The sequence below is a fragment of the Xenopus laevis genome, chromosome 2S (genome assembly GCF_017654675.1).
Source record: "Xenopus laevis strain J_2021 chromosome 2S, Xenopus_laevis_v10.1, whole genome shotgun sequence".
Taxonomy (NCBI): Eukaryota; Metazoa; Chordata; class Amphibia; order Anura; family Pipidae; genus Xenopus; species Xenopus laevis.
In genome coordinates, this window is record NC_054374.1 from 40,189,319 (window position 1) to 40,216,264 (window position 26,946).

General features: G+C 39.3%; 1 protein-coding gene across 5 annotated transcripts in view; it reads left to right on the plus strand.

Moving 5' to 3' along the window:
- The window catches only part of hip1.S (huntingtin interacting protein 1 S homeolog), a 68,556-nt gene that overhangs the window by 14,513 nt on the left and 27,097 nt on the right, over nucleotides 1-26,946 (plus strand). For all 5 annotated transcript variants that reach the window (XR_005965778.1, XM_041583698.1, XM_041583697.1 and 2 more), the window contains 10 exons: nucleotides 4,079-4,142; nucleotides 5,012-5,154; nucleotides 6,134-6,190; nucleotides 7,121-7,201; nucleotides 7,353-7,429; nucleotides 9,937-9,998; nucleotides 13,667-13,807; nucleotides 21,495-21,552; nucleotides 23,368-23,443; nucleotides 24,112-24,255. Coding sequence is in view for 4 of the 5 variants with exons in the window: in XM_041583698.1 (XP_041439632.1) it covers nucleotides 4,079-4,142; nucleotides 5,012-5,154; nucleotides 6,134-6,190; nucleotides 7,121-7,201; nucleotides 7,353-7,429; nucleotides 9,937-9,998; nucleotides 13,667-13,807; nucleotides 21,495-21,552; nucleotides 23,368-23,443; nucleotides 24,112-24,255 (903 nt within the window). In the remaining variant the exon portion in view is untranslated. The remainder of the gene's footprint in view (nucleotides 1-4,078; nucleotides 4,143-5,011; nucleotides 5,155-6,133; nucleotides 6,191-7,120; nucleotides 7,202-7,352; nucleotides 7,430-9,936; nucleotides 9,999-13,666; nucleotides 13,808-21,494; nucleotides 21,553-23,367; nucleotides 23,444-24,111; nucleotides 24,256-26,946) is intronic.

Here is a 26,946-nt window from a genome sequence, read left to right on the forward strand (position 1 = left end):
CAGCTACATGAACAGATCCGAGTTGTTCTCAGATTAAGGAGTGGTGTTTCCTGTCTGGCTCAGGGACTCTCACATTGCATTCTAAAAATAGAGCCCCTAAACACGCACACACCCTTACCTCCTGTCGGCCAGACTCTCAGGATCGCAAAATAGGCAAAGTGCTCCTGTGTGGGGATATCTATATTGGCACATTAAAGGAAACATTTTGTGTAAAAACTAAGAATGCACCAGCTCGTTATACTCATTTAGATATGGAAGAATTGTGCTTAAAAAAAAGTATTGTTTCAGGCTGATTTATTGAATATGTCTGCAAAAACCCTAATAATCCCTCACTTCTCTTCCACTTCCTGCGCCCTGAATTGTCTGGCTGTGCAGGGGACCCAGTAGCACTCGGCACACTGCACTGTAGGATGGGAACCAATCAGCAGCTAGCAGGACCTGATAGGGAACTGAAGCCTGTCTGTGTTTGTGTGAATTCAGGGCTGTAATTGGCTGCCCCCTACTATGCTTCTACAGGCATTGTTAGGACACTCCCACTCCTCATTTAAATCTGGGACAGGGACCAGTGAACAGCTATAGGGGGCTATAATAAAGGGGCTATTTTTAAAGATAATATAAATTTTTAGCACCAAGAAATAGCCACACCGTATATTACTTATAATTGCCTAGAAAATAAGTTTTTTTTTTAAAATGTATCCTATATGTCTCCTTTAAAGGGGTTGTTCAGCTTCCAAACACCTTCAGTTGTTATCAGTTAGTTCACCATAAACAGACTGTTTTCAATTGCTTTCCCTCTTTTATTTTCACAAAATTTCAGTTTAAAGTTGATTGTTCTTGGCTTTAGCATTTAAGTCTGGCAGCTCAGCGATCCAGGATCATCTGAACTGTTACAATTTGCTCCATTTAGTGGCTACAATTAGTTGATTAATTTCTTAGCAGTATATGTGGAATATTAGCTTATTGTATCAATTCTAATTGCTGCCTAAACTCAACACAAAGATAACAAATGTATCAACTAAATGTATCAACTTAGACGTTAAAGCGTCGACGAACCCCAGAGAAGCTTTAGTAGGTGAAAAATTTACACTTCAATAATAGAAAAACAGTCACAAATAGAAAGTAATTGGGAAAAAGTCTTTATTTCTGGTGAACAATCTGAAACTATCTGAAGTGGAAAAAGTGTTCAAAGGCGAACAATACCTTTAAATGATTGCTTTGATGTTTGAAACTAATATTTTCTTTTGTAGATTCCTTTTGCAACTAAGGAAATTTGTTATTCTGTAATTTATTAAAGGCACAGAATCAGAAAGGCGATTTTTAGTGGTTTGCAGGGATGTTTCATTGACTGTGTTTTGTTGTAGATTGGTACATTTATCAGAGTAAGACCAGGCATAGTGCAACCATTATGTGATTTTAATAATATAAAAATGTGATGCATTTAGTAACACAGTCTAGCAGGAAAGATATGAAAGAAACATGACAGGAAAGAGATGAAAAATACATGACAGAAGGCAACAATCTGGCTGGTGTTACATAAAGGAATAAGTTCTAGACTGGGTGTAAGAAAAGTAATTAAAAATAGAATAGTTCACAACTTGTATATTGTATATTAAACAATTGTTTAATATACAATACCTTCAATGTTTTGGCGGATCTAGTGATAAGGCCTTGCCAGTGTAAAGGTAATTGTACTTCTTCTAGAGCAGAGGTCCGCAACCTTTTTTACCCATGAGCCACATGTTTATAATTAGCACTCAAAATTCCACTGTGTTATTGGTGTCAGTAAGTAGGTGATACCCACCAGCACAGTAGCAAACGAAGAGAGTCAGAGAGTAAGAGAATCCCTATCAAGGGCTTGTGTTATAAAGGTACCAATAGGGATACTGATGAATTGCTCTGTGTCCTTTATTTATATATACAGTAGGTTATATATAGTACAGAGAATTGTTCATCATTCATTAGTTCCTACCCAGTGAAGCAATTTAAGTTCTGTACACTGGGGTATTTTGCATCAGGAGCCAAATAATTTTTTAGAGTTTGTAAATAATTGGAAGTACAAGAAGTGGAAGAGGAGCAACAGCTCATCTGCCAATTCTTCATGTACCTGGCAACGTGATGCATGGGCAGATGAAATTTTCAAGCGGCACAGATCAATGGATATTCCTTTGACCATACACATTATTAATGCACAGGTTGACAAAAAGTAATCCAGTGTCCGACTCTTAAAATGTCCTCTTTTGACCCTATCCCAAATTGGCGAGCTGTCATTACTTTTATATCTGCTTCCAACCTGTCCATCTCTGTTGTCTCTTCTGGCAATTGGTTGTCTCTGTAAGGTGACATCAGTGATGACCAATTGCTAGAGGAGGCCTGCATTTTGTTGGCCTGAACCAGGTCTGGACTGAGAGTCAAAATAGGCCCTGGCATTTCAGGTACACAGAGGCTGAACCAGCCCACACAGAGGCCCACCCAGCCCACTAAATAGTGACTTTCTATGGCACCTTATAGCAGACCCTGTGGCATTTGCCAGAACTAGGGATGCACCGAATCCAGGATTCGGTTCGGGATTCGGCCAGGATTCGGCCTTTTTCAGCAGGATTCGGCCGAATCCTTCTGCCTGGCCGAACCGAGTAAGTGTTCTGCTGTCACTTACTTAGCTTAGGGACCCACTCACAATGTACAGTACACATAGAATAGAAATGTCACAATATAAGACTGATTAGTAATTAATACAGATCATTACTACATGGCAGCACAGAAACCAGTGCAATTAGCATCAGAATTTAATAATCAGCCCTGTAGCATCATCTTATATTACAGACAAACCTCATTTTCTTCTAGATAATTTGTGACGACCCCTAAGCTTAGCTTCTCAACAGCTGCTCAGAGCCCACTGAGCAGGTGAGTGCCAAAGACACTTTCCAAGATGGTGAGCCCAAGTTTGAAGTCCTGGATCTTTGCTGTATTGGGAAGCTGAAACTTTAGTCTGGTGCAATAAATTCAGTATATGAAATATGGCATTTTTAGCCATATTAATTTTTAGGGTTTAGTCTTCCTTTAAGAGTGTATTTGTATGGAGTGCAAATAGAAATATTTTGCTCATTCCCAAGATGAGCCATAGGGCCATTTGGGATAGCATCCTGATTTAGTGACTGTGGGTTGGAATTCCTCCAGTGAACAGAACTGGGGGAAGAGGTAGTGTCTGTATGACTTTTAATGTGGGGGAGATTCACAGCTTTTTGTGCTTTTGAATGAGAGTATTTCAGTATTTATTTTGCTGTAATTGACTTTTACTTTGTGCATTAAATGTGTTTTCCATCAGTGAAATTAGTCAATTAAAGGCTGTTTGAAAGATAATTGCATGTGTGGGCACACATTTTTCTCAATATAAATATCATTTTTATCCCTTTCATTTCTGTGTGGATAAAAAGCACAGTCTGTTTGCTATACTTCAAGTTCTAACAAGAACATATTAGGAATAACATCATTAATTACTCCTTTATGGGAGGTTTATCTGGCACATAGGTTTTAATGTTGACAGTAGAAGCACGATTTACAGATGGGTGTAAAGTGCATTTTTCAGATGCAAATCACCATGGTTTTTAACACAATACAGATTTTACCCAGAATTCCAGTGTAAAAGTTGAAATACTTAGTAGCTACTTATTGTTATGATATTAACAGATATTTATACAATGGCAAAATAATCTTTGGCACTGTTCAACAGTACTAAAAACAGTACTAAAGTACCAAAACAGTACTAACAGTACTAAAAGAGGACATTGTTCCTTTAATTTATAGGATTTTAAATTGCTTTCTTCCCTTACACATACTATTTTACATATGATTTCATAAGATTTTCACACACAGCTGACAAAAGTGTTGCAGCTTTAATGTATTAGTACAACATATATAGGATGGCCTTTGTTTTGGGCACATTCTCGGAAGTCTTGGTCCAAAATGTGCACATAAACAATGGCAAATAATAGAGTTAGGGTCCCACTGGGAGGAAAATATGTTGGTGGGTTTATTGTGTGGCAGCCAGTCTCTCACTCCACTTTACTCTTTCCTCTTTCAGACTGTGAGCATAAACAAAGCCATCAACACTCAAGAGGCAGCTGTAAAGGAAAAACATGCAAGAAATATCCTTAGAAAAGAAGCAAGCAGGGGATGTATCAATCCACAGCTCAGGTGTACGATTAAAAAACGTGGGAGGATGGTATGACAAAAGAAAAATATGTGGAGTAATAGGACTGCCATTAAGGTTCAGCAGCAGGCTTGTTTGTTTATAGAGGGGAGGTAGTAGAATAACAGTGGGAGGGACAAGTTAGGATTTTTGTCCCTATAGGGATACACTGGTGACCTATCAGGATGTATTAGAAAAATAGGTTTACATTTTACTATTTATTTTCAACCATTATCTATTTATAGTGCCAACAGATATTATACATCATTCAGGTGAAACCATGCCACAACAGATATTATACATCATTCAGGTGAGACTATGCCACAACAGATATTATACATCATTCAGTTGAAGCTATGCCCCAGAGGAGCTTACAATCTAAGTTCCCTTTCATATTTACACACTATGATCAAGGTAGGAGTTTAGGAGGGAACCTATACAAGCATGGAGAAAAAATAAACCTTCCAGATTCATTGTTTATCTGACAGGTAACTAAAAAAAAGCTATGCAATGGATAGTCTGTATGTAGCTTGCGTTGATAATACTGCTGACCCATACTTTGTTGTGGAAGACAGTAGTGCATTGGAATATACATTATTTTGACTTCAATGCATTTTCTTTGTTAAATAAATCATGGATTTTAGATGTTTGTTACTGGAGCATGAGAAATGTGTGAAATTGGTTTTGAGCCTGATTTGCATCACATTAATTCTTGGTCATGGCACCAGTTATTTGCATCTGTTAGTATCACAGAGTTAAGCATCATCTATGTGTCATTGTTTTTCGGTTTGTGTGATTACTTTGTCCTTAACCCTGTATGTTCACCTTGCATCTTGGGAACACACCATGAGAAGGGGGCACAGACTTTCTGGGTGGCGGTGAACCGCCTGCCTTTGTCCAGTAATGCAGTCCTGTGCTGGAAATTCTGCCATGTTTTTCACAAGCTTCTGAGAGATGGCCATCCCAGTGTAAGTACAGATAAGGAACACATATTAACCCAAGTAATCTAGTACCGTCATCAATTTTACTATTACAATAACATTTAGGGGGTTATTTACTAAAGTCAGATTTTTTCTGGTCGGACTTTTAAAGGGGAAAACACTATTTTTCCAGAGAAATAAAAACTCAGACCTGCCGAGGTCATGTAGAAGTTATCGGCAGATGTCCTGTTTACAATTGGAAGGTATTCTGATCCGTGCTGGGTTTCGTACAATAATACAAAGATCTCATGGTTTTCAGGCAATAATACCAAAAAGATTTTGAGCGTTAAATACCCAAAAAAACATACGATTTGGATAATTTTACTATTTTATCGAATCTTTTCCAGCACCAGATTTTTCATGAGAATTTATTGATAAAAAAAGTCACTGGGTATATTGGTCAGAGTGGTTTCAACAAAATAGTGAGAAATTTTCAGACTTTGATAAATAATCCTCTTAATGTCTGTTAATGTAGTATCTGAGTTGCCTTGTGGTGTGTGTATATGCTTCTGCAGCGGACACCTGCAACTAAAATGTGGGTTTTCAGAATAGAGGTGGCTGCTGGCTCCATTACAATAATCCTGCCTGTTCAGTGATATGGACAAACAAATGGATATTTAAATCTATTTGTTTCCTGACCAACAAGATTGGATGGTAGGAGAGGTGTTGATCTTTCACATTGGCCAACTTGTACAGTATTTAATAGCACAGTAGTTATACACTGATCATAAAGAAAACTATATTCTGTGCAGTGGAATAGCAAACTAACAATGTGCACAGAACAACACAATACAGTGAATAGTGAAAAAGAAACTTTTAAACAGTATGACTTTGAATACGATGTACCAAAAGTTTTTATATATTTTCTTGTATTCAATATGGTTATCAAATATTTTGTGAGTTAACTAAAAATCTTTGTTTAAACTCTTGAATTCTACAAATGATATAACATTGGCCTTTTCTACAGGTTCTAAGGGATTCTCTTCATTATAAAAATGAACTTATTGATATGAGCCGAATGTGGGTAAGTTTCATGTAATTTTAATTATCTACTAGTTGTACTGTTTGGGATTGCTTTAGAATCATCTTTAATACAGTCAGCGGCTGATTTATTAATTTTCATCCTCCAGACTTAAAGATTTGGTTCCTAAAACCATTCACAAGTTCATAAACTCACATATGGTTTCAGCATCCAAAAAGCTCTGCAGGTTTTAGGTGCCAATCTTTTTATTTTTTTGATAAACCCACTCAAAAGATTGTCAGGAAGCCCCTCTATGCAACCATATTCATTGAATTATTTCATAGCAATGGAGTACTTCAATGCAAATATTTTTCAAGGCAGGAATCAGAATTGATCAGCTCTGTAGCATCAGCCTTTATTATAGATATAATATAGGTGTTAGCCAATAAGCTTTTCAGAGCACATTGAGTATGTTCAGTGTCACCAGCAGGCCAAAAATAGCTTAACAAGATCAAAAGATGGGAAGCTGTTGTCACCTTTCATTGATCACTATAGTTAAAGGGCTGCTGAAACTTTGGGTTGTTACTGAAGGTTCACTATATACAATACAGCATTTTTAACTGTACTCTTTGTTAAGTTTATGTTCTTTCACCACAAGTTCCATATATCAGTCTCCTTGGTTTCATCCTCAGTGAGCCAGTTCACTGGCTCCAATCAAACCTATACTGTATCCACATATTGGTTGTTGTAGGATAAATCCCTTTTACACAACGGCAAGGAGAAGATAAAAGATCTGAACCAACTAACCATAATGGAATATTATGTATAACACCTGTAATTAAATAATGCTCTTTGTGCAGAATACATACAGTACACATATGTATCTTTGTAGATATGTCTTACAGAAAATTTGACCTTATTGTTAGTGTATAGTTTGCCTGTAAACTGTGAACATATTTCTCCTAAATACTGGACTGATTCTTTAATTTTAAGGGCCACCTTAGTGAAGGATATGGGCAGCTGTGCAGCATCTATCTCAAACTTCTGATCATTAAGATGGAGTTCCATACAAAGGTAAGAGGGGTATGTGAGAAATTAAAATATTGCAGTGGCTTCCACTGTATAAAACTGCAATTTCTTTAACATTCAGGTGATGCTGTTAACATGACCCGCACACTATTTGTACACACAGCAAATTAGTAGTTTTAATGTTTTCCGCCCTTAGAATCCACGATTCCCTGGAAATCTTCAGATGACTGACCGGCAACTGGATGAAGCTGGAGAGAATGATGTAAACAATTTGTAAGTGCACATCTAAGCATAGCTTCATTCACCGTAACATCCAGTAGCAAGAATGACCCTAAAAGTAAATTGTGGTTAGTGATTTCGTTGGAATGCTTGTTTGGATGATATTTTGCCAACAAACCTGTGTATGTTTGTAAAGTCACTGTTTTACTAGGGAAGGGCTTCCAGAACTGATTGCTGATACCTGGGTGCTACTTCTTCTTCATAAAGTTAGGTTGCCAATCATTTTGTCTGCTTTTATTAGTCTTATTTAAGAAAGTACCTTGTTTTAAACACATTGGTGGCTCTGCACAGCCTCCCCAAGTGCATCACCTAACTACTAAAGGGGTATTTATTGTGGCACAATAAAGCAGTGTTTTTTTCACTAACTCAGTGTGCTGCTGGACTAGAATCTTAAAGGGATACTGTCATGGGAAAACTTTTTTTTCCCAAAACGCATCAGTTAATAGTGCTGCTCCAGCAGATACTGCACTGAAATCCATTTCTCAAAAGAGCAAACAGATTTTTTTATATTCAATTTTAAAATCTGACATGGGGCTAGACATTTTGTCAATTTCCCAGCTGCCCCCAGTCATGTGACTTGTGCCTGCACTTTAAGAGAGAAATGCTTTCTGGCAGGCTGCTGTTTTTCCTTCTCAATGTAACTGAATGTGTCTCAGTGGGACATGGGTTTTTACTATTGAGTGCTGTTCTTAGATCTGCCAGGCAGCTGCTATCTGGTTACCTTCCCATTGTTCTTTTGTTTGGCTGCTGGGGGGGAAAAAGGAGGGGGTGATATCACTCTAACTTGCAGTACAGCAGTAAAGAGTGATTGAAGTTTATCAGAGCACAAGTCACATGACTTGGGGCAGTTGGGAAATTGACAATATGGCTAGCTCCATGTCAGATTTCAAAATTGAATATAAAAAAATCTGTTTGCTCTTTTGAGAAATGGATTTCAGTGCAGAATTCTGCTGGAGCAGCACTATAACTGATTCATTTTGAAAAAAACATTTTTCCCATGACAGTATCCCTTTAATATAATGTGCCAAAGCATCCTACATTACATCAAGTGACCTTTATTCATGTGCCACTTAGGTAAAGAGTTGTCCAATATATATATATATTTGTTTTTTTCTCCGTTATTTCTCAAAAGTAAACCACAATTACTGTTGTTCTATTTAAGAATGCAAATCAGCTACATTTTATAACTTGGGAAACTCATTTTTGCTTACCAAGTTGTAAAAAAGAATATTCCGGGGGGAAGTATTTACAAATGTTGGGCTTATGAATATATGTTTTCCGATTACAGTCAGCAGGTATGGCACAACACAGGGCTTTTGGCTTAAAAGGATTCTGGCATATAATGAGTTATGCGAGGCTGGTTTGCATTTACTTTAAATGCTGTGTGATGTTCTACTGCAGATGATTTTAGCACTGGAGCAATTTCAGATTTGAACAACCACAAATAAAAACGTCCTTCATCTTAACTCAAATACCACAAAGCTTTTTTTTTACATTTTATTCATGTGCTTATGTAATGTAATAGATATAGAAAAAAACAAACAGCTTGCCCCACCTATTCTGTTTATGTGCACATATTCAAATTCCTGTACTATGTCGTTTCCTACCACATCTGACAGAAACATTATATAAGTAGAATTAAATTGTTGTTGCAAGATTTCCCTTGCTCTGAAAACTTTCAAGAAATTCTACAGAAGCAGTCAGTGTTGCTTAGTGAGTGGAGACAGGGCCAGTTATCATTGGAGTGTGGTCAGATACTCTCACAGTATAGCCCTGTACCTTTCATAATTAAGAACATTTTAAGAGGTGAAATGCTTAAATGTTTGCTTGTCCCCTGGCTATTATAAAAGGGGACTTTCAGCAACCCCTCTTCTAACAGTATCAGTAGATACTTTACATCCCACGCAACTGGCCTCTGTTGGGTCTCTCTTGAACTTACACATTGGCGCATTTTCAAGCAAGAATAACCTGCTAGCCTCTCTGGTTATCTTAGGGAACAGTTTAGGTGTGAACACTGGGGTGTTTTAAATAGGGATGCACCGAATCCACTATGTTGGACCGAACCGAATCTGAATCCTAATTTGCATATGCAAATTATGGGTGGGAAGGGGGAAACATTTTTACTTCCTTGTTTTGTGACAAAAAGTCACGAGATTTCCCTCCCAGTCCCTGCATATGCAAATTAGGATTCGCATTCGGTTAGGCCGGTCAGAAGGATTCGGCCGAATCCTGGTGAAAAAGGCTGTATCCCGAACCAAATCCTGGCTTTCGGTGCATCCCGAACCGTCAATTTTGTCTTCATAAAACTAATGTGACAGTCAAGACACAAATCTGATGTTGTCACTTATTTGAACATCAGTGAAGAGGTAGTGTCTATACACAATTTGTGTTCATTGCAGGTCACTGGTAATTCAGTGCATTTTTAAATGAATGTAAACTTCTTTCCATTCATAATGTGTACAATTAAACAACCTACTCTGTGTTTATCTCTTTTCCTACAGTTTTCAGTTAACAGTGGAAATTTTCGATTACATGGAGTGGGAGCTTAATTTATTTCACACAGGTGAGGGGCATTTTTTTTTCTTTATTATGAACTGAAAAAAACATTTATGTCTGTTTTTAGTTCTCTTCTCAGCACAGTTTTCTCGCTTCTAGTCAGCTGGTTTAGATTTACATGAAATACAATTTCAAAGTTTGCAGAATAATTAAGGGCAAGCAATGCAAAATGAAAGTTTAGAAAATAGCTTCCTGAAATAGGTTTTAAAATAACTACAATGGTCAGGTTAAGGAAATAACCACATTTCTGTGGTAACCAGCGCTGCTTCTGCTTTGCTTGTCAGTGCTTTGTACAGTTACATTTTCTGTGCATAGTCTTACTGATGAAAAGAAATCAGTAGGCTGTTTATCAAAGTAGGGCATTAGTTGGAAAACTGGAGCTAATGAAGCAAATTGAAAGTACACATGGTTAGAGCAATGGCACATCAGGAGATTAATTGCCAGCGATACATCTCTGCCTCTGCAAAGGGCTAAACTGGTGGTAAAACCTATGTGTCGCTTTAGTCTTCCAAAATCCCGTTCATGAACAGTTTTCATGAACAGTATTACTATTCATGATTCTGAACAGCAATGCTTTACTGCTGTGGTGGCCGACTGGCTGCCAGAGGGCTGAGTGTTTGATGCAGGAAGCATCTACGGATGCTTGCCTTTACAGTTCTCTTGCTAATCATCAGTGATCAGATATAAATTTAACCCAGCTGACCAGAAGCAAGAAAAATGTGCTGTGCTGTGAACTCTGAGCAATTTTACAAAAATTGGCTTTTAATTAACCTCCTTTTAAAGGAAAAGTTCACCTTACAATTAGCATTTCGTATATTATTAACATGTATTTTTTAGAGCAACAACATATTTCACAGAGCTGTAAAATAAATGTATATATAAACAAACAACACACAGAATTATATAAAGAACATACAGAATTACATACATAGCAAACCAGTAACTGATACAAAAGGCGAAGAATGCCCTGTGCAAAAGAGCTTACAATCTAAGGAGTTGAGGGTATGTTTCTCTGAATAAGTGTGTTTTAAGAGATATTTTGAAAGCAGAAAGTTTGGGAGAGACTAGGACAGACCAAGGGAGAGAATTCCATAGGTGGGGTGCAACCCATGCAAAGTCTTGAATGTTGGCATGTGAGAGGTAATGAGAGAAGAGATGAGGAGTAGGTTAGTAGAGGAGCTTAGTAAGCAGTTGGGTTAGGTGAGGCAGAGTTATGAACTGCTTTAAATGTCAGGGTCATTAGTTTGAATTTTATTCTGAAAGTTAGTGGAAGCCAGTGCAGAGATTGACAGAGCGGCATGACAGAGGTGGAGTGGTTGCTGAGGTGTATAAGCCTGGCCACACTTTTCATTATGGGCTGGAGAGGTGACATTTTCTGGTGGGAAAGGCCAATTAATAGAGAGGTACAGTAGTCTAGAACTGATATGATGACAGGGTGAATAAGAATTTTGGTGGCATCTTTGGTGAGAAATGACCGCATCTTGGATATGTTCCTTAGGTGAAATTGACATGATTTAATAAGTGGTTGGATATGAGGAGTGAAGGACAGAGTAGAATCTAGGATAATCACAAGGCACCGGGCCTGGGGAGACAGGGTGATAGTGGAAAAGTATGATAGATACTTCTGGGATATTACAGATGTTAATTGAGGGAAAGAGAACCATTTCTGTTTTAGAGAGGTTTAATTTATGGTAGCGTTGAGACATCCAAGTAGATATAGCAGACAGGCAGGAAGAGATCCGAGTTAAGAGCTCTGGGTTCAGGAGAGGAGAGAAAGATCTGAGTATCGTCAGCATAAAGGTGGTATTGGAAACCATATGAGTTGATTAGTTACAGAGGGAGGAAGTATATAGAGAGAATAATAAGGGGCCCAGGACAGAGCTTTGAGGAACTCCAACAGATGGAGGTAGGGGAGAACTTCACTGTACTCCATTGCAGGAGACACTGAAGTAAACATATGTGAGGTAAGAAGAGAACCAGGGCCTTGACGCGAAGGGCAATCGAATGAACTAGCAGTTAGGTTAAAATAGAGTTCAAAGGTTGAACTTGATCTTTTTTTCAATCTAACTTACTATGACTGGAGGAGGAGAGGATGATCCACAGTGTCAAATGCAGCTGAGAGATCAAGCAGTATAAGTAGTGAGAAGTGGTTGTTGGCTTTAGCTGTTAAGAGGTCATTAGTTAGGGTAGTCTCAGTGGAGTGTTGTTGCCCAGCAGGTTATTGTCAGAGAGGAATAGCGTTAGTCGGTTCTAGACTAGGGGGTAGATTCACTAAAGGACGAAGTGGCTAACGCTAGCGGCAATTCGCCAGTGTTGCCACCCATAGGGACATCGCCAATTCACTAATAGGCACAGGCGTCAATTCGATAGCGAAAGAGACAGCCAATATCGTTAGTTCACACTCTATCGTCAGGCGACTTTTCACTTTGACGAAAGGTCGTTTATTCGGAAATTCAGTAAAGTGTGGATTTTCCCGTTACTGCTTTCGCCAGAGTTGACTTCTCCACCTCAGACCTCCATACAAGTTTAAATTACCCTCCATATGCAAATTGACCTGAGCTCAAGATCACTAGCGGAATTTCGCTAGGCACATACAAACGGTGGCGCATCTTCGCTAAGAAATGCTCGCACTGCTGAAGTAACTCTAGCAAAAAGTCCCCAGCGTTCGGAGTCCAGGACAAACTCCGCATATTAATGAATTGGCGTAGTCGTAGCGCATTTGCACCTGGCGAACTTGTGCGAGCTGTGCGAAGTTGACGCTAGCGAAAATTCTCCCATTAGTGAATCTACCCCTAGGTGTTCAAGTAGTTTTGAGATGAAAGGTAGAGAGATAGGTTGGAAGTTATCGAGATTGGAATGATCAAGAGAGGGTTTTTTTCAGAATGGGGGAGTGACAAGAGCATGTTTTAGTTGAAAAGGAAAGATTCCAGTTGAGAGGGAGGGATTAAATAAATGAGTTAACGCTGTGATTAGGCAGGGATTGGCATTGCGGAGAAGTTAATAAATTCTGTTATAAAACAACTTTAAACTAGTGTTATTTTTTTTCCTGGTATTGGAATAATTTATCTAGTGACCAGGCTGATGTTTGTTGAATGTGAAAACGAAGTATGTATAGTGTATATATAGGGCCTAAAATTACTGAACACCAGTGCACAATAATACAAAAAAAATCGACATCTGGTTGCTAGAAAGCCATGTGCAGGGCTGTTGAAATATAGTAATTTGAACACAGGCTTATATGCCGTGACCTGAAGGCAAATCAATAGCTTAGGTGCATAAAAGGCACTTTATAAGTATTGTTGGCCAGAAGCCCATTTATTTATATTGCTGTTGTAATAAATTCTATTTGTTAGTCAGCATAGTTTATTTGTGTATGCCTGTTTAACCTGCATTTACAGTTCAAAAGCCCTTCTCCAGTAAGTATAAAATGGGGTGTAATTCTTTGGAGTTGCTTATAGTGCTAAACTTCTGACTTTTTTGCACTAATATAATTGTGTGTCAGAAAGGGCAAGTTTTGTTACAAATTTAGTAAAACATTATACACTGCAAGAGGCCTAGGTTTAATATAAATAAGAAAATGAACTCCCTAATTGTGGTGGGTAACTATTTACTTCTGACAAAAAAGGGTACTTATGTACATAGCTCATGTGTTCTCTGATCTTGTTGTTCTCACAGTATTTAAATCTCTGGACATGTCACGCTCGGTCTCTGTTACTGCTGCTGGCCAGTGCCGACTGTCACCTCTAATACAAGTCATCCTGGATTGCAGCCATTTGTATGACTACACTGTCAAGCTGCTCTTTAAACTGCACTCCTGTGAGTATAGAGACTATTATTTTATTTAATGTTCTAAAGTAATGGTCAGATGTGATTGAGCTACAGTTGGTACATCTGTGCAGTCACACTTAACAGTGACACAGGTCAATATTAGCTGTCAACTCCGTACCTTCAGACTTAGTGTGTAGCTTCTTGGGCCTTGTATGGGGGCAAACACCTGTAGCCAGATATCTGGCTGGTTGTGCTTATATAGGCTCATATTATGATCCAATAATTGGCATAAGGTCTGTTTATGCCAGTTTGAGCAAGAATACTATTATAGGCAGAGGCAAAGTGTTGAAAACTGCAAAAAATATGTATTTATTAAGAGTTGCATTTTGCCAACAGAATAACTTTAATCCCAGCTATAAATGGCCTTTCCTGTAATTCTGCGATGATAGTTATAACCATTCTCAAAAAATTGTATGTGTTCCTATGCCTATACCATAACAGAGTTATCACCAAGTATTACAGCTGGCTATAATTTGTATAATTCTCATACATACAGTAGCTATGTCTTAGTACCATATAACAAGTATTCAGCTCAAGACTCTGTAGAACAGACTGCCAAGACAAAAAGTACCAACTGCTAAGTGTCTAAGCTGTAGCTCTACATAATAAATAAAAATGATTAGTAGGGGCATCCCACAGACCTCGCTTATTTGAGCAGTAGTTCTGGTCCCTGCCTGGATATTACCTCCATATAACTAGAAAAAAAACTAATTAAACCACCCTCACTAACAACTAGAACTGGAAAAAAGAGAAGCAGCCTTGCTCGTGGACTGGATGGGTACATAAATCAGGTCAAGCTTTACTTGACCTAATAAATAGTACATTTATTTGTGTGCCACTGCTGTCAAGATAGACTAATGTAAAATCAAGTCAGCTGTAAAAGCAAGTTAATTCAACAAATGAATTAAACGACACAATAACAGCAGGACCAATATTGCTTGTCCCAGCTTTGAAATACTACTGTGTCTCATATTTAAAAGCTGTAACATATATATATATATATATATATATATATATATATATATATATATATATATATATATATATATATATATATATAGAATCCCTCCAGTGACGGCACTCCAGAATCAATCACGCTTGGGTCAGTAGATGTCAATCATAAAGGTTTATTAAAGTGGACCAACGTTTCGATACCACACAGGTATCTTCGTCAGGGTGAGAGTGCCAAACACAGACTGCCATTTTAAATACCCAAAATGGCGCCAAATATCCGTTGCTAAGGGGCCTTAGCAACCCAGTGACAAGAAAAAGTGAGAAGTGAGGTGAGTATAGAACAAAGAGAAGACCAGAGTAGACTCCCTGTCCCACCAGCAACCACCCTTACCTGAATGCGCACCTCTTGCGGCAAACTTGGAGGAGAAAGAGACCAGAAAACGAGGGCGCACCCGTCCTCCGTTCCTATTGCGGTGAGACAGCGGCGCTGCAGCGCCAGGCGGATCACGTGGGCTATGCGTCCTGGTTGCTACGCAACCCCAGCTGTTTACCCAAGCTGCATACAGAATTGGATCAGACACGCACGGAGCCTATATCAGTACCTCTGCGCATAGCGCTGAGGGCTAGACTCGGTTTACATAGCGCTCTCACTTGTGGTTGAAAATGCAGAGGGATAGCTGAGGCGGCAAGATCACCCGTGCACCGTTAGTACAGAGCACCCACGGTGTGGGATGGTTTCGCCATGGAGAACGTAGGGTAACACAGGGGGAAAAACCGCACCAATGACCGTACTGCCCAATTGCCTAGAGGCTCAAATCTCGGAACTTGGGTGACGCACATCACATAAACCTGGTCAATAAGTCGCTCAGCGGAACATAAAAATAGTGCCGGGTACACCTGCTACCCATAGGCTTGTGGGGTACTCCTGCTACCCCATAGGTATACGGGTGCCACTCTGGGGGACAGGGAGAACTAGTAAGAAGAGAAAAGAAGAGAAAAAAAGAGAAAAAAGAGAAAAAGGAATAAAACAAGAAAAGGGTAAAAGCAATGTCTGTGTATGCAGACAGAATACTGTGTAAGATGTTCGGTAGAGAGTGGTACAGTTAGTGCAGACCCGAGGGCCTGTTCCGAAAGAGTCAATACATAGCAAATATATACAATTATAGCTAATAAGTCTATATATATAGGGGCACTAGACCCCAACCTAACAGGCCCAGGATATAAGCTATGGGTTTTATCAACATGCTATAACAGCACTATCCAAGACCGGGAGGGGAGACCTGAAAGTAAATGATTATATAAAGCAACCAAGAGGAAGCGTTTCATTAAGTCCACGAGGGGCTACTGTGTCCAATTTGAAAATCCATCGTGCTTCCATCCTTAGTAGTGCTAAGTCTCTGTCGCCACCTCTGTCCAGGGTGGGTTGATGGTCAATGGCCATGCATCTAAGAGTCGGTAGTGAGTGACCTTTGACTAAAAAGTGTTTCGCCACTGGTTGCTGTGCTTTTCCTTCCTTCAAGGCTTTGCTGATAGCAGATCTGTGATTTGCAATCCGTTCTTTTAGAGTGGTGCTGGTCTTTCCTACATAGTACAAACCACACGGACAAGTTATGAAGTACACTACAAAAGAAGATGAACAGCTCAGGCGGTGTAGAATCTTGTATCTTTTTCCTGTGTGTGGATGGGGAAAATCAGGGCCAGTAAGCAGGCTGCGGCATGTCAAGCAATTCGGGCATTTAAAACACCCCAGTTTCTTTTGGCCAGTTAACCAGTTAGACTCAGTGCGGGAAGCACGAAAAAAGTCTGTACGAACAAGCAGGTCTCTGAGGTTCCTATCACGTCTATATCCCACCATGGGTTTGGGCATGTGGTGGAAAGTCAGTGAGTCGTCCATGTTAAGCATGGGCCAGTGGTTGTTAATAATTGTATTTAGGTTTAGGGATGATTTGGAATACATAGTAGAGAAAACCAATGGTGCATCCTTTTCTTTTTTAGTGTTTTTTACCGTCAGAAGGTCAGCCTGTGTAAATTTCAGTGCTCGTTCGAGTTGTTGGCATAGTAGATGCTCAGAGTATCCTCTCTGTAGGAATCGCTCGAACATTTCTCTTAGCTGGGTTATGGCAGTGGTTCGTGAACTGTTGTTTCTTATTACTCGGAGAAACTGTGAGTAGGGAATACCCCTAATCGTAGCCGGGGGATGGTTGCTGCTTGCTTGTAGAATAGAATTGCGGTCAGTGGGTTTTCTGAACAATCGGGTACCGATATTGGAGTTTTCTAGGTAGATATTTAGGTCAAGAAAGTCAATATTGTTGTTACTGCAGTTTATCGTGAGTTTGATAGGAGAATCAAGGCTGTTAAGGTGCTGGTGGAAGCAGTGCAGTTCTTCCTCTGTTCCAGTCCAGATCAGGAAGAGATCGTCTATATAACGGAAATAGGTCAGTATAGAATTCCCCAAGAGTGGATAGATGTAAGATGTTTCAAATTCAAACATAAATAAGTTGGCATATGAGGGTGCGAGGGGGCTACCCATAGCTGTCCCTGCCAACTGTAGATAGAATGATTTCTCAAATCTGAAAAAATTCCTTGTAAGAGTCAATTCCAATAGTTGGAGGAGGAATTCAATGGGGGGTGTGTGTGGTGGGTCAGACAATAGGGCTTTGCGGCATGCCCAAATTCCTTGCGTGTGTGGTATCACAGTGTATAAGCTCTTAACGTCCATTGTCACCAGCAAGCTTGTGGGGGGAAGATCAAGTAGCTCAGAAAGACGTCTAATCACATGCCTAGAGTCCTGTGTGTATGAGTCCATATTGTGGACAAATGGTTGTAAGAAGTGGTCAATGTAAGTAGCTACAGGGTGAAATAGAGACCCTATAGCCGAAATAATAGTTCTTCCTGGTGGGGAGGAAAGGGACTTGTGGATCTTCGGTAAGGTGTATATAATGGGAGTCCGGGGAAATGGTGTGGTCAGGAAGCGATATGTGTTCTGATCCAACAATCCCGCCTCTTTGGCCAATATAAGTAGGGAGTCCAGTTCCTTTTTGAATTTAACAGTGGGATCCCCATCAAGAAGTTTGTACGTGTTGTTGTCTGCCAGTTGCTCAAGAAGTTCTTTTCTGTAAAATGTGTAGTCCAAAAGGACAATGGCACCCCCCTTGTCCGCAGGGCGTATGACCAAGTCAGTATCATCCTTCAATGTTTTAATGGCGTTACGCTCGGATTGGGACAAGTTATTAGTGGCAGGAGAGGAGTCCTTCATATTTCTGACTTCCCTGTTGAGTATGTTGCCGAAGGTTTTGATGGGGGCCGGGGTATTTGGTGGCTCGAAGGAGCTTTTGTTTTTGAAGGGTGTTGGCGGTTGAGAAGGGGAGTCCTTGAAGTATTCTCTGAGCTTTAGTTTACGTTGGAATTTGTGGACATCAATCAGTGTGTCCAAAGTATTATGTTTGTTGCTTGGGATATAGGAGAGGCCTTTAGACAACAGGGAAATCTCTCCAGGGGAGAGTATATGTGTACTTAAATTGAAGACCTATTATTTCGGCTATAGGGTCTCTATTTCACCCTGTAGCTACTTACATTGACCACTTCTTACAACCATTTGTCCACAATATGGACTCATACACACAGGACTCTAGGCATGTGATTAAACGTCTTTCTGAGCTACATGATCTTCCCCCCACAAGCTTGCTGGTGACAATGGACGTTAAGAGCTTATACACTGTGATACCACACACGCAAGGAATTTGGGCATGCCGCAAAGCCCTATTGTCTGACCCACCACACACACCCCCCATTGAATTCCTCCTCCAACTATTGGAATTGACTCTTACAAGGAATTTTTTCAGATTTGAGAAATCATTCTATCTACAGTTGGCAGGGACAGCTATGGGTAGCCCCCTCGCACCCTCATATGCCAACTTATTTATGTTTGAATTTGAAACATCTTACATCTATCCACTCTTGGGGAATTCTATACTGACCTATTTCCGTTATATAGACGATCTCTTCCTGATCTGGACTGGAACAGAGGAAGAACTGCACTGCTTCCACCAGCACCTTAACAGCCTTGATTCTCCTATCAAACTCACGATAAACTGCAGTAACAACAATATTGACTTTCTTGACCTAAATATCTACCTAGAAAACTTCAATATCGGTACCCGATTGTTCAGAAAACCCACTGACCGCAATTCTATTCTACAAGCAAGCAGCAACCATCCCCCGGCTACGATTAGGGGTATTCCCTACTCACAGTTTCTCAGAGTAATAAGAAACAACAGTTCACGAACCACTGCCATAACCCAGCTAAGAGAAATGTTTGAGCGATTCCTACAGAGAGGATACTCTGAGCATCTACTATGCCAACAACTCGAACGAGCACTGAAATTTACACAGGCTGACCTTCTGACGGTAAAAAACACTAAAAAAGAAAAGGATGCACCATTAGTTTTCTCTACTATGTATTCCAAATCATCCCTAAACCTAAATACAATTATTAACAACCACTGGCCCATGCTTAACATGGACGACTCACTGACTTTCCACCACATGCCCAAACCCATGGTGGGATATAGACGTGATAGGAACCTCAGAGACCTGCTTGTTCGTACAGACTTTTTTCGTGCTTCCCGCACTGAGTCTAACTGGTTAACTGGCCAAAAGAAACTGGGGTGTTTTAAATGCCCGAATTGCTTGACATGCCGCAGCCTGCTTACTGGCCCTGATTTTCCCCATCCACACACAGGAAAAAGATACAAGATTCTACACCGCCTGAGCTGTTCATCTTCTTTTGTAGTGTACTTCATAACTTGTCCGTGTGGTTTGTACTATGTAAGAAAGACCAGCACCACTCTAAAAGAACGGATTGCAAATCACAGATCTGCTATCAGCAAAGCCTTGAAGGAAGGAAAAGCACAGCAACCAGTGGCGAAACACTTTTTAGTCAAAGGTCACTCACTACCGACTCTTAGATGCATGGCCATTGACCATCAACCCACCCTGGACAGAGGTGGCGACAGAGACTTAGCACTACTAAGGATGGAAGCACGATGGATTTTCAAATTGGACACAGTAGCCCCTCGTGGACTTAATGAAACGCTTCCTCTTGGTTGCTTTATATAATCATTTACTTTCAGGTCTCCCCTCCCGGTCTTGGATAGTGCTGTTATAGCATGTTGATAAAACCCATAGCTTATATCCTGGGCCTGTTAGGTTGGGGTCTAGTGCCCCTATATATATAGACTTATTAGCTATAATTGTATATATTTGCTATGTATTGACTCTTTCGGAACAGGCCCTCGGGTCTGCACTAACTGTACCACTCTCTACCGAACATCTTACACAGTATTCTGTCTGCATACACAGACATTGCTTTTACCCTTTTCTTGTTTTATTCCTTTTTCTCTTTTTTCTCTTTTTTTTCTCTTCTTTTCTCTTCTTACTAGTTCTCCCTGTCCCCCAGAGTGGCACCCGTATACCTATGGGGTAGCAGGAGTACCCCACAAGCCTATGGGTAGCAGGTGTACCCGGCACTATTTTTATGTTCCGCTGAGCGACTTATTGACCAGGTTTATGTGATGTTCTTCACCCAAGTTCCGAGATTTGAGCCTCTAGGCAATTGGGTAGTACGGTCATTGGTGTGGTTTTTTCCCCTGTGTTACCCTACGTTCTCCATGGCGAATAAATCACAGCCTTTGCGGCTTTTGTTCACTTTTACCAACAAGCAAATTCCTTCCGGTAATTTTCAGACATCTTTATAATCAATATTAACTTCTTCGGCATTAACTATATCTCAGCTTGTGTCTATAAAACAAATCAGGGTATTTAGGCCATGTAGTCTGCTTTCTGTGTGGTCTAATGTTCAGACTTAAGTAGAATTGGCCCCTTGGGTACCAGAGGAATTTTCGAAGGGCAAAATGCAGGAGATATACAGTATGGTGCAAATAATTATTTTATGGGAGGGCCTGTTTATCAGAATCTGAATTTGCGTCATGTTGAATAAATTTAAACTTTTATCAAATTCAAAGGTTTACCTATTTATTAAAAAATCCATATAGAGAAAATTAGTTTGAATATATTTGTGAAAAAAAATTGATTACCTAGAATTTTTGCACTATTTATTGCTTTTAATAGATCCACAATTTCAAAAAACTTGCACTGAAAAAAAAAAAACCTTTAAATTTGCCATAGACAACTTCCATTGACTTACCTGAACTCTGCTGCTTTTAAATATCAAAGTTTCATATTCAAGTTTTTGTGCTTCATAAATTCTGTGTATAAAAGTATTTGCATAATTTGAATTCAGGAGTTTTAGCACAAAAAGTTGTAATCACTGCAAAAATTTGAATTCAGACGTAATAAATCATCCCTTAATTTGTCATTTTGTTCATCCACATACAAGTTAGGGCGCCTGCTCACATAAATTGTGAACCACAAAGAAAGGTTTCTATGTATGCACCTAATTTAAATAATACTGACGTTCCTATCCATAACTGGGTTAGTTGGATTTTGGAAAAAAATAATGCAGGCCTTTTTTAAAGTTATAGTAATACAACTTTATCATTTGGTAGTTATCACTCTAAGCACTCACTGTGACTTCTGTGAATTTTTTTTCCTTTAAACATGCAAGTTAACAATTGCATTCGCAGCCGAAATTAAAATAAATGCTGCCATTAAGGAAGTATGCATGGGACTAAATATCTTAATGACATTTTTCAATTTGTAGGCCTTCCAACAGACACCTTACAGGGACATCGAGATCGCTTCATGGAACAGTTCCAGAAGTAAGTAATGGCTAATCCTGCTAGTGGGGGTGAATTGTTAATCACAAGGAAGGAAACTGAAACGCTTGATTAAATTGCAACCTTTTGGTACTCAATTCAAGTTAAACACTGTGGACACTTGCAGTCCAGTTCTTGGAGACAGTACTGTGCTTTTAAAAGTAATTAACTTAAAGTAGACTTGTCACCCAGACATAAAAAGCTGTATAATTAAAGAGCTTTTCAAATCAAACAAGAAATCCAAATTCTTTTTTTTTATTAACGTGTTCATAGCTGTTGTAAACTCATTTAAAAATCTCAGCTATCAAATATTGTCTGCCCTACTCTATGTTTTATGCACTTCCTAGTTGTCACTGCTCTCGCCACATTCCCTCAGTTCTCTTAACCATTTAATTGTGTAGTCAGGGCATGGGGATGGACATCAGGTCTCCCATTCTGGTGCACAAACAAGATTTTGAGATGAAGGAAGGCTTGCCTTAATGACCACAAAATGGCTCCTGCCTGATTGCTATAGTTATGAATTCTCAGACCAATGGAAACAAGATTCTAATAATTTATACAGTGTAATTAAAGTGACTAACATGATAAAATAGGATTTGGAATAATTTTTTTGGGTGACGGTTCCCCAAGCCACTTTAAATGCAGATTCTATGCAGCTTTCCCCTGTGCAAAATGGTGCATCTGGCATGTGCATGTTAGCTTGGGGCACTTGATTAATATGCTTAAACATGCAGCACTTTTCAGCATCTGGGAGTGATAAGGATGGTTACTTACTATGTACTGTAAGTTGAAAGTTAATGAAGTGAAAAAAATAATGGCTTAAATCAGTTGAGTGCTGGTATCCAAGGCCATATTTTGCCAGGGTAGGAAAAGATAATATACTATTGGTGACCTTTAAAGAATATCATTCTTTTATGCTAGCAGTATAACAACCACAATGTAGAATGACTTTTGTTGTCCTACTGCTCATAACTATTTTAATATTATGACCCATTGGTGTAACTAGAATACAGCAGACCCCGTAGTCTCCACTCCCCAGGCCCTGTTGCTACCTTAAACTTGAGGCAGTTGGCAGAAAGTGAGTGAACCATGGGTAGGAGGTTGCTGTCTGGGGGGACAGTTTGCACCAGACCCTTCCCCCACAAAAAACGTTTTTTGTTTTTGCTGGACTATTTTAAGACCCAGATATTTACCAGTTTGTACATATTTCAACTTTGATTGTGAAAAAAGGGCAAATACTCAACTATTGTCAGTCACATGGCTACAGGCCACTCTTGGGGGGTTTAATCTAGTTGGTACTCCTTATATATAACATGGTTTAACACAGATGCCTTTATCACAGTTCACTTTAATTTGCCTAGACTATTATTTAGTAATGTATAGATTACAGTTGTACTTTCACTATATTCACAGCCCTGCAGTAGTGGTGCTGACTTACTAGACACCAGGCACACAACACACAATAAAAAAACAAAAAGTGACAAGAAGACAAACAGATTTCCTCAGATGACTTAACTGTCTGTAGCACGGATAAGTTAAGTTTCTGGCTCTGTATTTTAGCACTGACACTAGAGGTCTTTTTGCATTTTTCCATATACATAATTTTCTGCTCAGTGGGCTGCAAAACATACAGAATTGCCCCTCCACAAATAACCAAGCACAGTCTCACATCACTGTGTTAATTTCAATAATTTTTAAACAATAATTTACATGAGTTATGTTATGCCTACTGATTTTCTTTTTCCTTTTGCTGATGTATTTCCAATGAGAGCACAAAAGGACATTTTAATAATAAATATTTTTCCTCTCACTATTCAGATTAAAAGATTTGTTTTACCGTTCAAGTAACCTGCAATATTTCAAACGCCTTTTACAGATTCCCAAACTACCAGAGGTAAGAATCTAGATATAGATTTTGTTTTCCATGCTAAAACTTCCTCAGACTGAAAGAGAAAAATATGTCTTTTTATTATAAAGTTACACGATAGCCAGCAGTAGACCTCTGGAGTTGTATCCAGTTTATTTGCATGAACTGATTTATCTAAATATGACTATTTTAGGCATTGGCTTATATTGATCCAACCCAAAGATTACTGGGCAGCAATATATAATGTATATAATATATAGAAACCTTCTAGCACAATCTAGCCATGTAAGACCATGATATCATTTAGCCATGAAATATAAATAAAGGGAATAACTTGGCACGTTTGCCACTTTGAATGCAAATGTGCCGATGCATAACTTCTCTATAGCAACCTATGTAGCATAGCATGTGAAGTGTTGCCGACTTCAGGGAGAGGATCTAGCAAAATCAGAAGAATGGGGCAGTACTGGAAACAACTCTGAAGATGTTAATCATATATGTGATAAGACCGCTGTGCCACTAGTCTGGTACAATAAGTCCATTGCATAAGATTAAAGGTTTTCTAGCTTTTGTCGATCTCATTTGACTTTCAAGGTTTGACATACACACATATTGTTTTACTATAGGCAGAGTTATAAGTTGTAGATGTGATAATTACATCCGTCTGGTTGATACAATTCGATATTATTTCTTAGAATCCGCCAAACTTTTTGCGGGCTTCAGCACTGTCTGAGCACATTAGTCCTGTGGTTCTGATACCAAGTGAAAACTCACCTCCTGACAGTGAGAGCCTAATAGAGACAGAAGATCTTGTAGGGATGGATACATTATCACATCAGGTGAGAATCGTTATTATTTATTTTATTTATAGCTTTAACACATTATGCAGTCAGTCCCTGCCTTTCTGGAGACTATAATTTAAGGTAAGCATTTCATTTATACAACCCAAACACAGTGGTGGGCCATGTCTTGGGGAACAAGTTAACCTGCCCGTATATTTTGTTATAGTGTGGGAGGAAACTGTCAGTCCTCTAGTGGAAACTCACAAAGATGGACAACATAGAAACACCTTGTTAGGTATATACAGTTGCTTAGTATATCCCTTATAAGTGTATATGTTAAATATTATTGATGGAATGGATACCACTATACTCCTTACATAAAAATATCAGTGGTTAGGATGTTGATGAAAGCCTTAAGCTACACCGTACCGATAAAACTGATAATACTGAGGCCAACCCTCTTATGTAATAAAAAACATTTGCACAGGTGCAATAGGCCGTAGCAAAACAAAAAAACAGGTATTTGCTTTTAAACAGACAACTATTAAGAACTCTCTGATGATTGGTTACTATAGGTGATTAGACAAGCAGGAAACTTTGCACATTTTATTACATTTCCCAATGAAAGCCACGATCACCCATCATGCCATCAGGCCTGTATGAGACTGGCACTTAGAGAATCACCGTTCAGGAGAGCTAAGCCCCTAGAACCCCATAGTGTTTCCAGTAAGTTCATTGTCAGAGGAGAATGTACAGTAAGACAATGTTTGTAGCCAGTTGGTATTTGTGTCTAATTTTTAAAACATTTCCTGTCCTTATGACCTGCTCCCCTCCTGATGCTGCACTCTGCACTTTGCACCAGATCATTTCTGGCTAACATGGGACAATATACTTGCTGATATACTTGCTTCCTGTCAAAATATGAACAGACTATTTCAGGTTTTGTGACAAGGGCATGCATTTTGATTTGCTTGTTTATTTCGAGCACTCTGACAAGTGATATCAGAATGAAAAATTAGTTGAGTAGTGAACAGAAAGGTTACATGGAAACAGTAGGTTTGGTGAAAGTACATGTTTAGGCTGTCAGACATCGTGGGTCACTAAAGCTGGCCATAGACATACGATCGGACTTTCCCATCTCCCGACCTGCCACTAACCATTCCGATCAAAAAGTACAAAAGAACAGATCAGCCGATGTTCTCCCCCTGACAGCAATCGTATGAAAGTTATGTCCGACAAAAGCTGGTGACAGTCTCCCTCTGATAATCGTAAGATCAGCAATACATGCAGAGATATTACCTGCAGCCGACAGAAATCTTGTAACCTGTCCGATCGACCAAACGACTGATCTCCGCCAGACGAAAAATGTCAGGACTCTTCACACACGGTCCGAAAATCGTATGAATCCTCAATTTGTATGATCAGATCTTTGCGTCCATGGCCAGCTTAAGGGGATACAAAAACAATACATAACAGCTAACATCTACAAACAATGGGGTCGATTTACTAAAGGACGAAGTGGCTAACGCTAGTGACTTTTCGCCAGCATTGGCACCCGCAGGGACATCGCCAATTTACAGACGCAGGCGCCAATTCTCTAGTGAACAGACCGTCGCTATGGTCATTCACACTCTATCATCAGGCAACTTTTCGCTTTGGTTAACAGATGCTACTCTTCAAATTCAATAAAATGCGGATTTTTACTGAATGTTTCCTATTTCGCCAGAGTTGCCTTCACCACCTCAGAACAGACGAAGTGCATTAAAATAGCTAGATCTTCCTCAATCTTCTGTCACATTATATTCTGTGAGCTGAAAATGCATCAAAGTCCAAAAAACACTGGCGTCTTTTCCTTTTTTCAGCCTAAAAGCCTGCAAAAGACCTAACTGAAATTTTTTTTTGGGTAACCGGTTTCCCCCATACATTAGCAAACACATGGGACATTAATTTTACAGTGGCCACATGTGTAGGGCATTAGAATAACTCTATTGTCTTTATTAAGGTTCCCTGGACATGTGTTTTAAAAAGTGGAATTTGTAAGTATAGGCACCAACATTTAATATAAAGACGTCCATACAACTTCAAATTTCCTGCACTATGCAAATTGACTTGAGCGTAAGATCCCTAGCGAAGTTTCTCTAGGTAGTAATGAAAGCTAGCACATCTTTACTATCAAATGCTCACATTACACTCAGCGCCCATGAAGAAACTCTGCATTTTAGTGAATTAGCATAGTCTGAGCGCATTTGCTCTTGGTGAAGTGCAGCGATTGGTGCGAAACGGTCACTGGCGACAATTCGCCCTTTAGTAACTCTGCCCAAATGACATCTTACTGTTGCATTCGTATAGTTTCTTGGAAAGACATATCAAAGCCCATTGTGATACTAAATTTTATAGTTAGTATAGATATGGGAATATATAATTTATGTGAAGGTATGGAGGGGTCATTGTCAGCGTATGTATGTATGGATGTATGTATGGATGCTGGGTTTCATTCGGAGGGGTTGAACTTAATGGACTTTGTCTTTTTTCAACCTGATTTAACTATGTAACTAAAGTGTTCAAAGTCAGTAGGGGAAAGGCTTTGCTCAAAAAAGAGCTAATAGTCTTTAGAAAGGGGTGTGAGACCTATTTGTATTGTTTAGTATTCCTATAATTAAGTGGGTATGCTTCACTCTAATTTTCAGCAGCCTGTGGTGGATTTTCTGAAGCCATGGATGAATTTGGATGGTGGCTCTCCTGATGTGC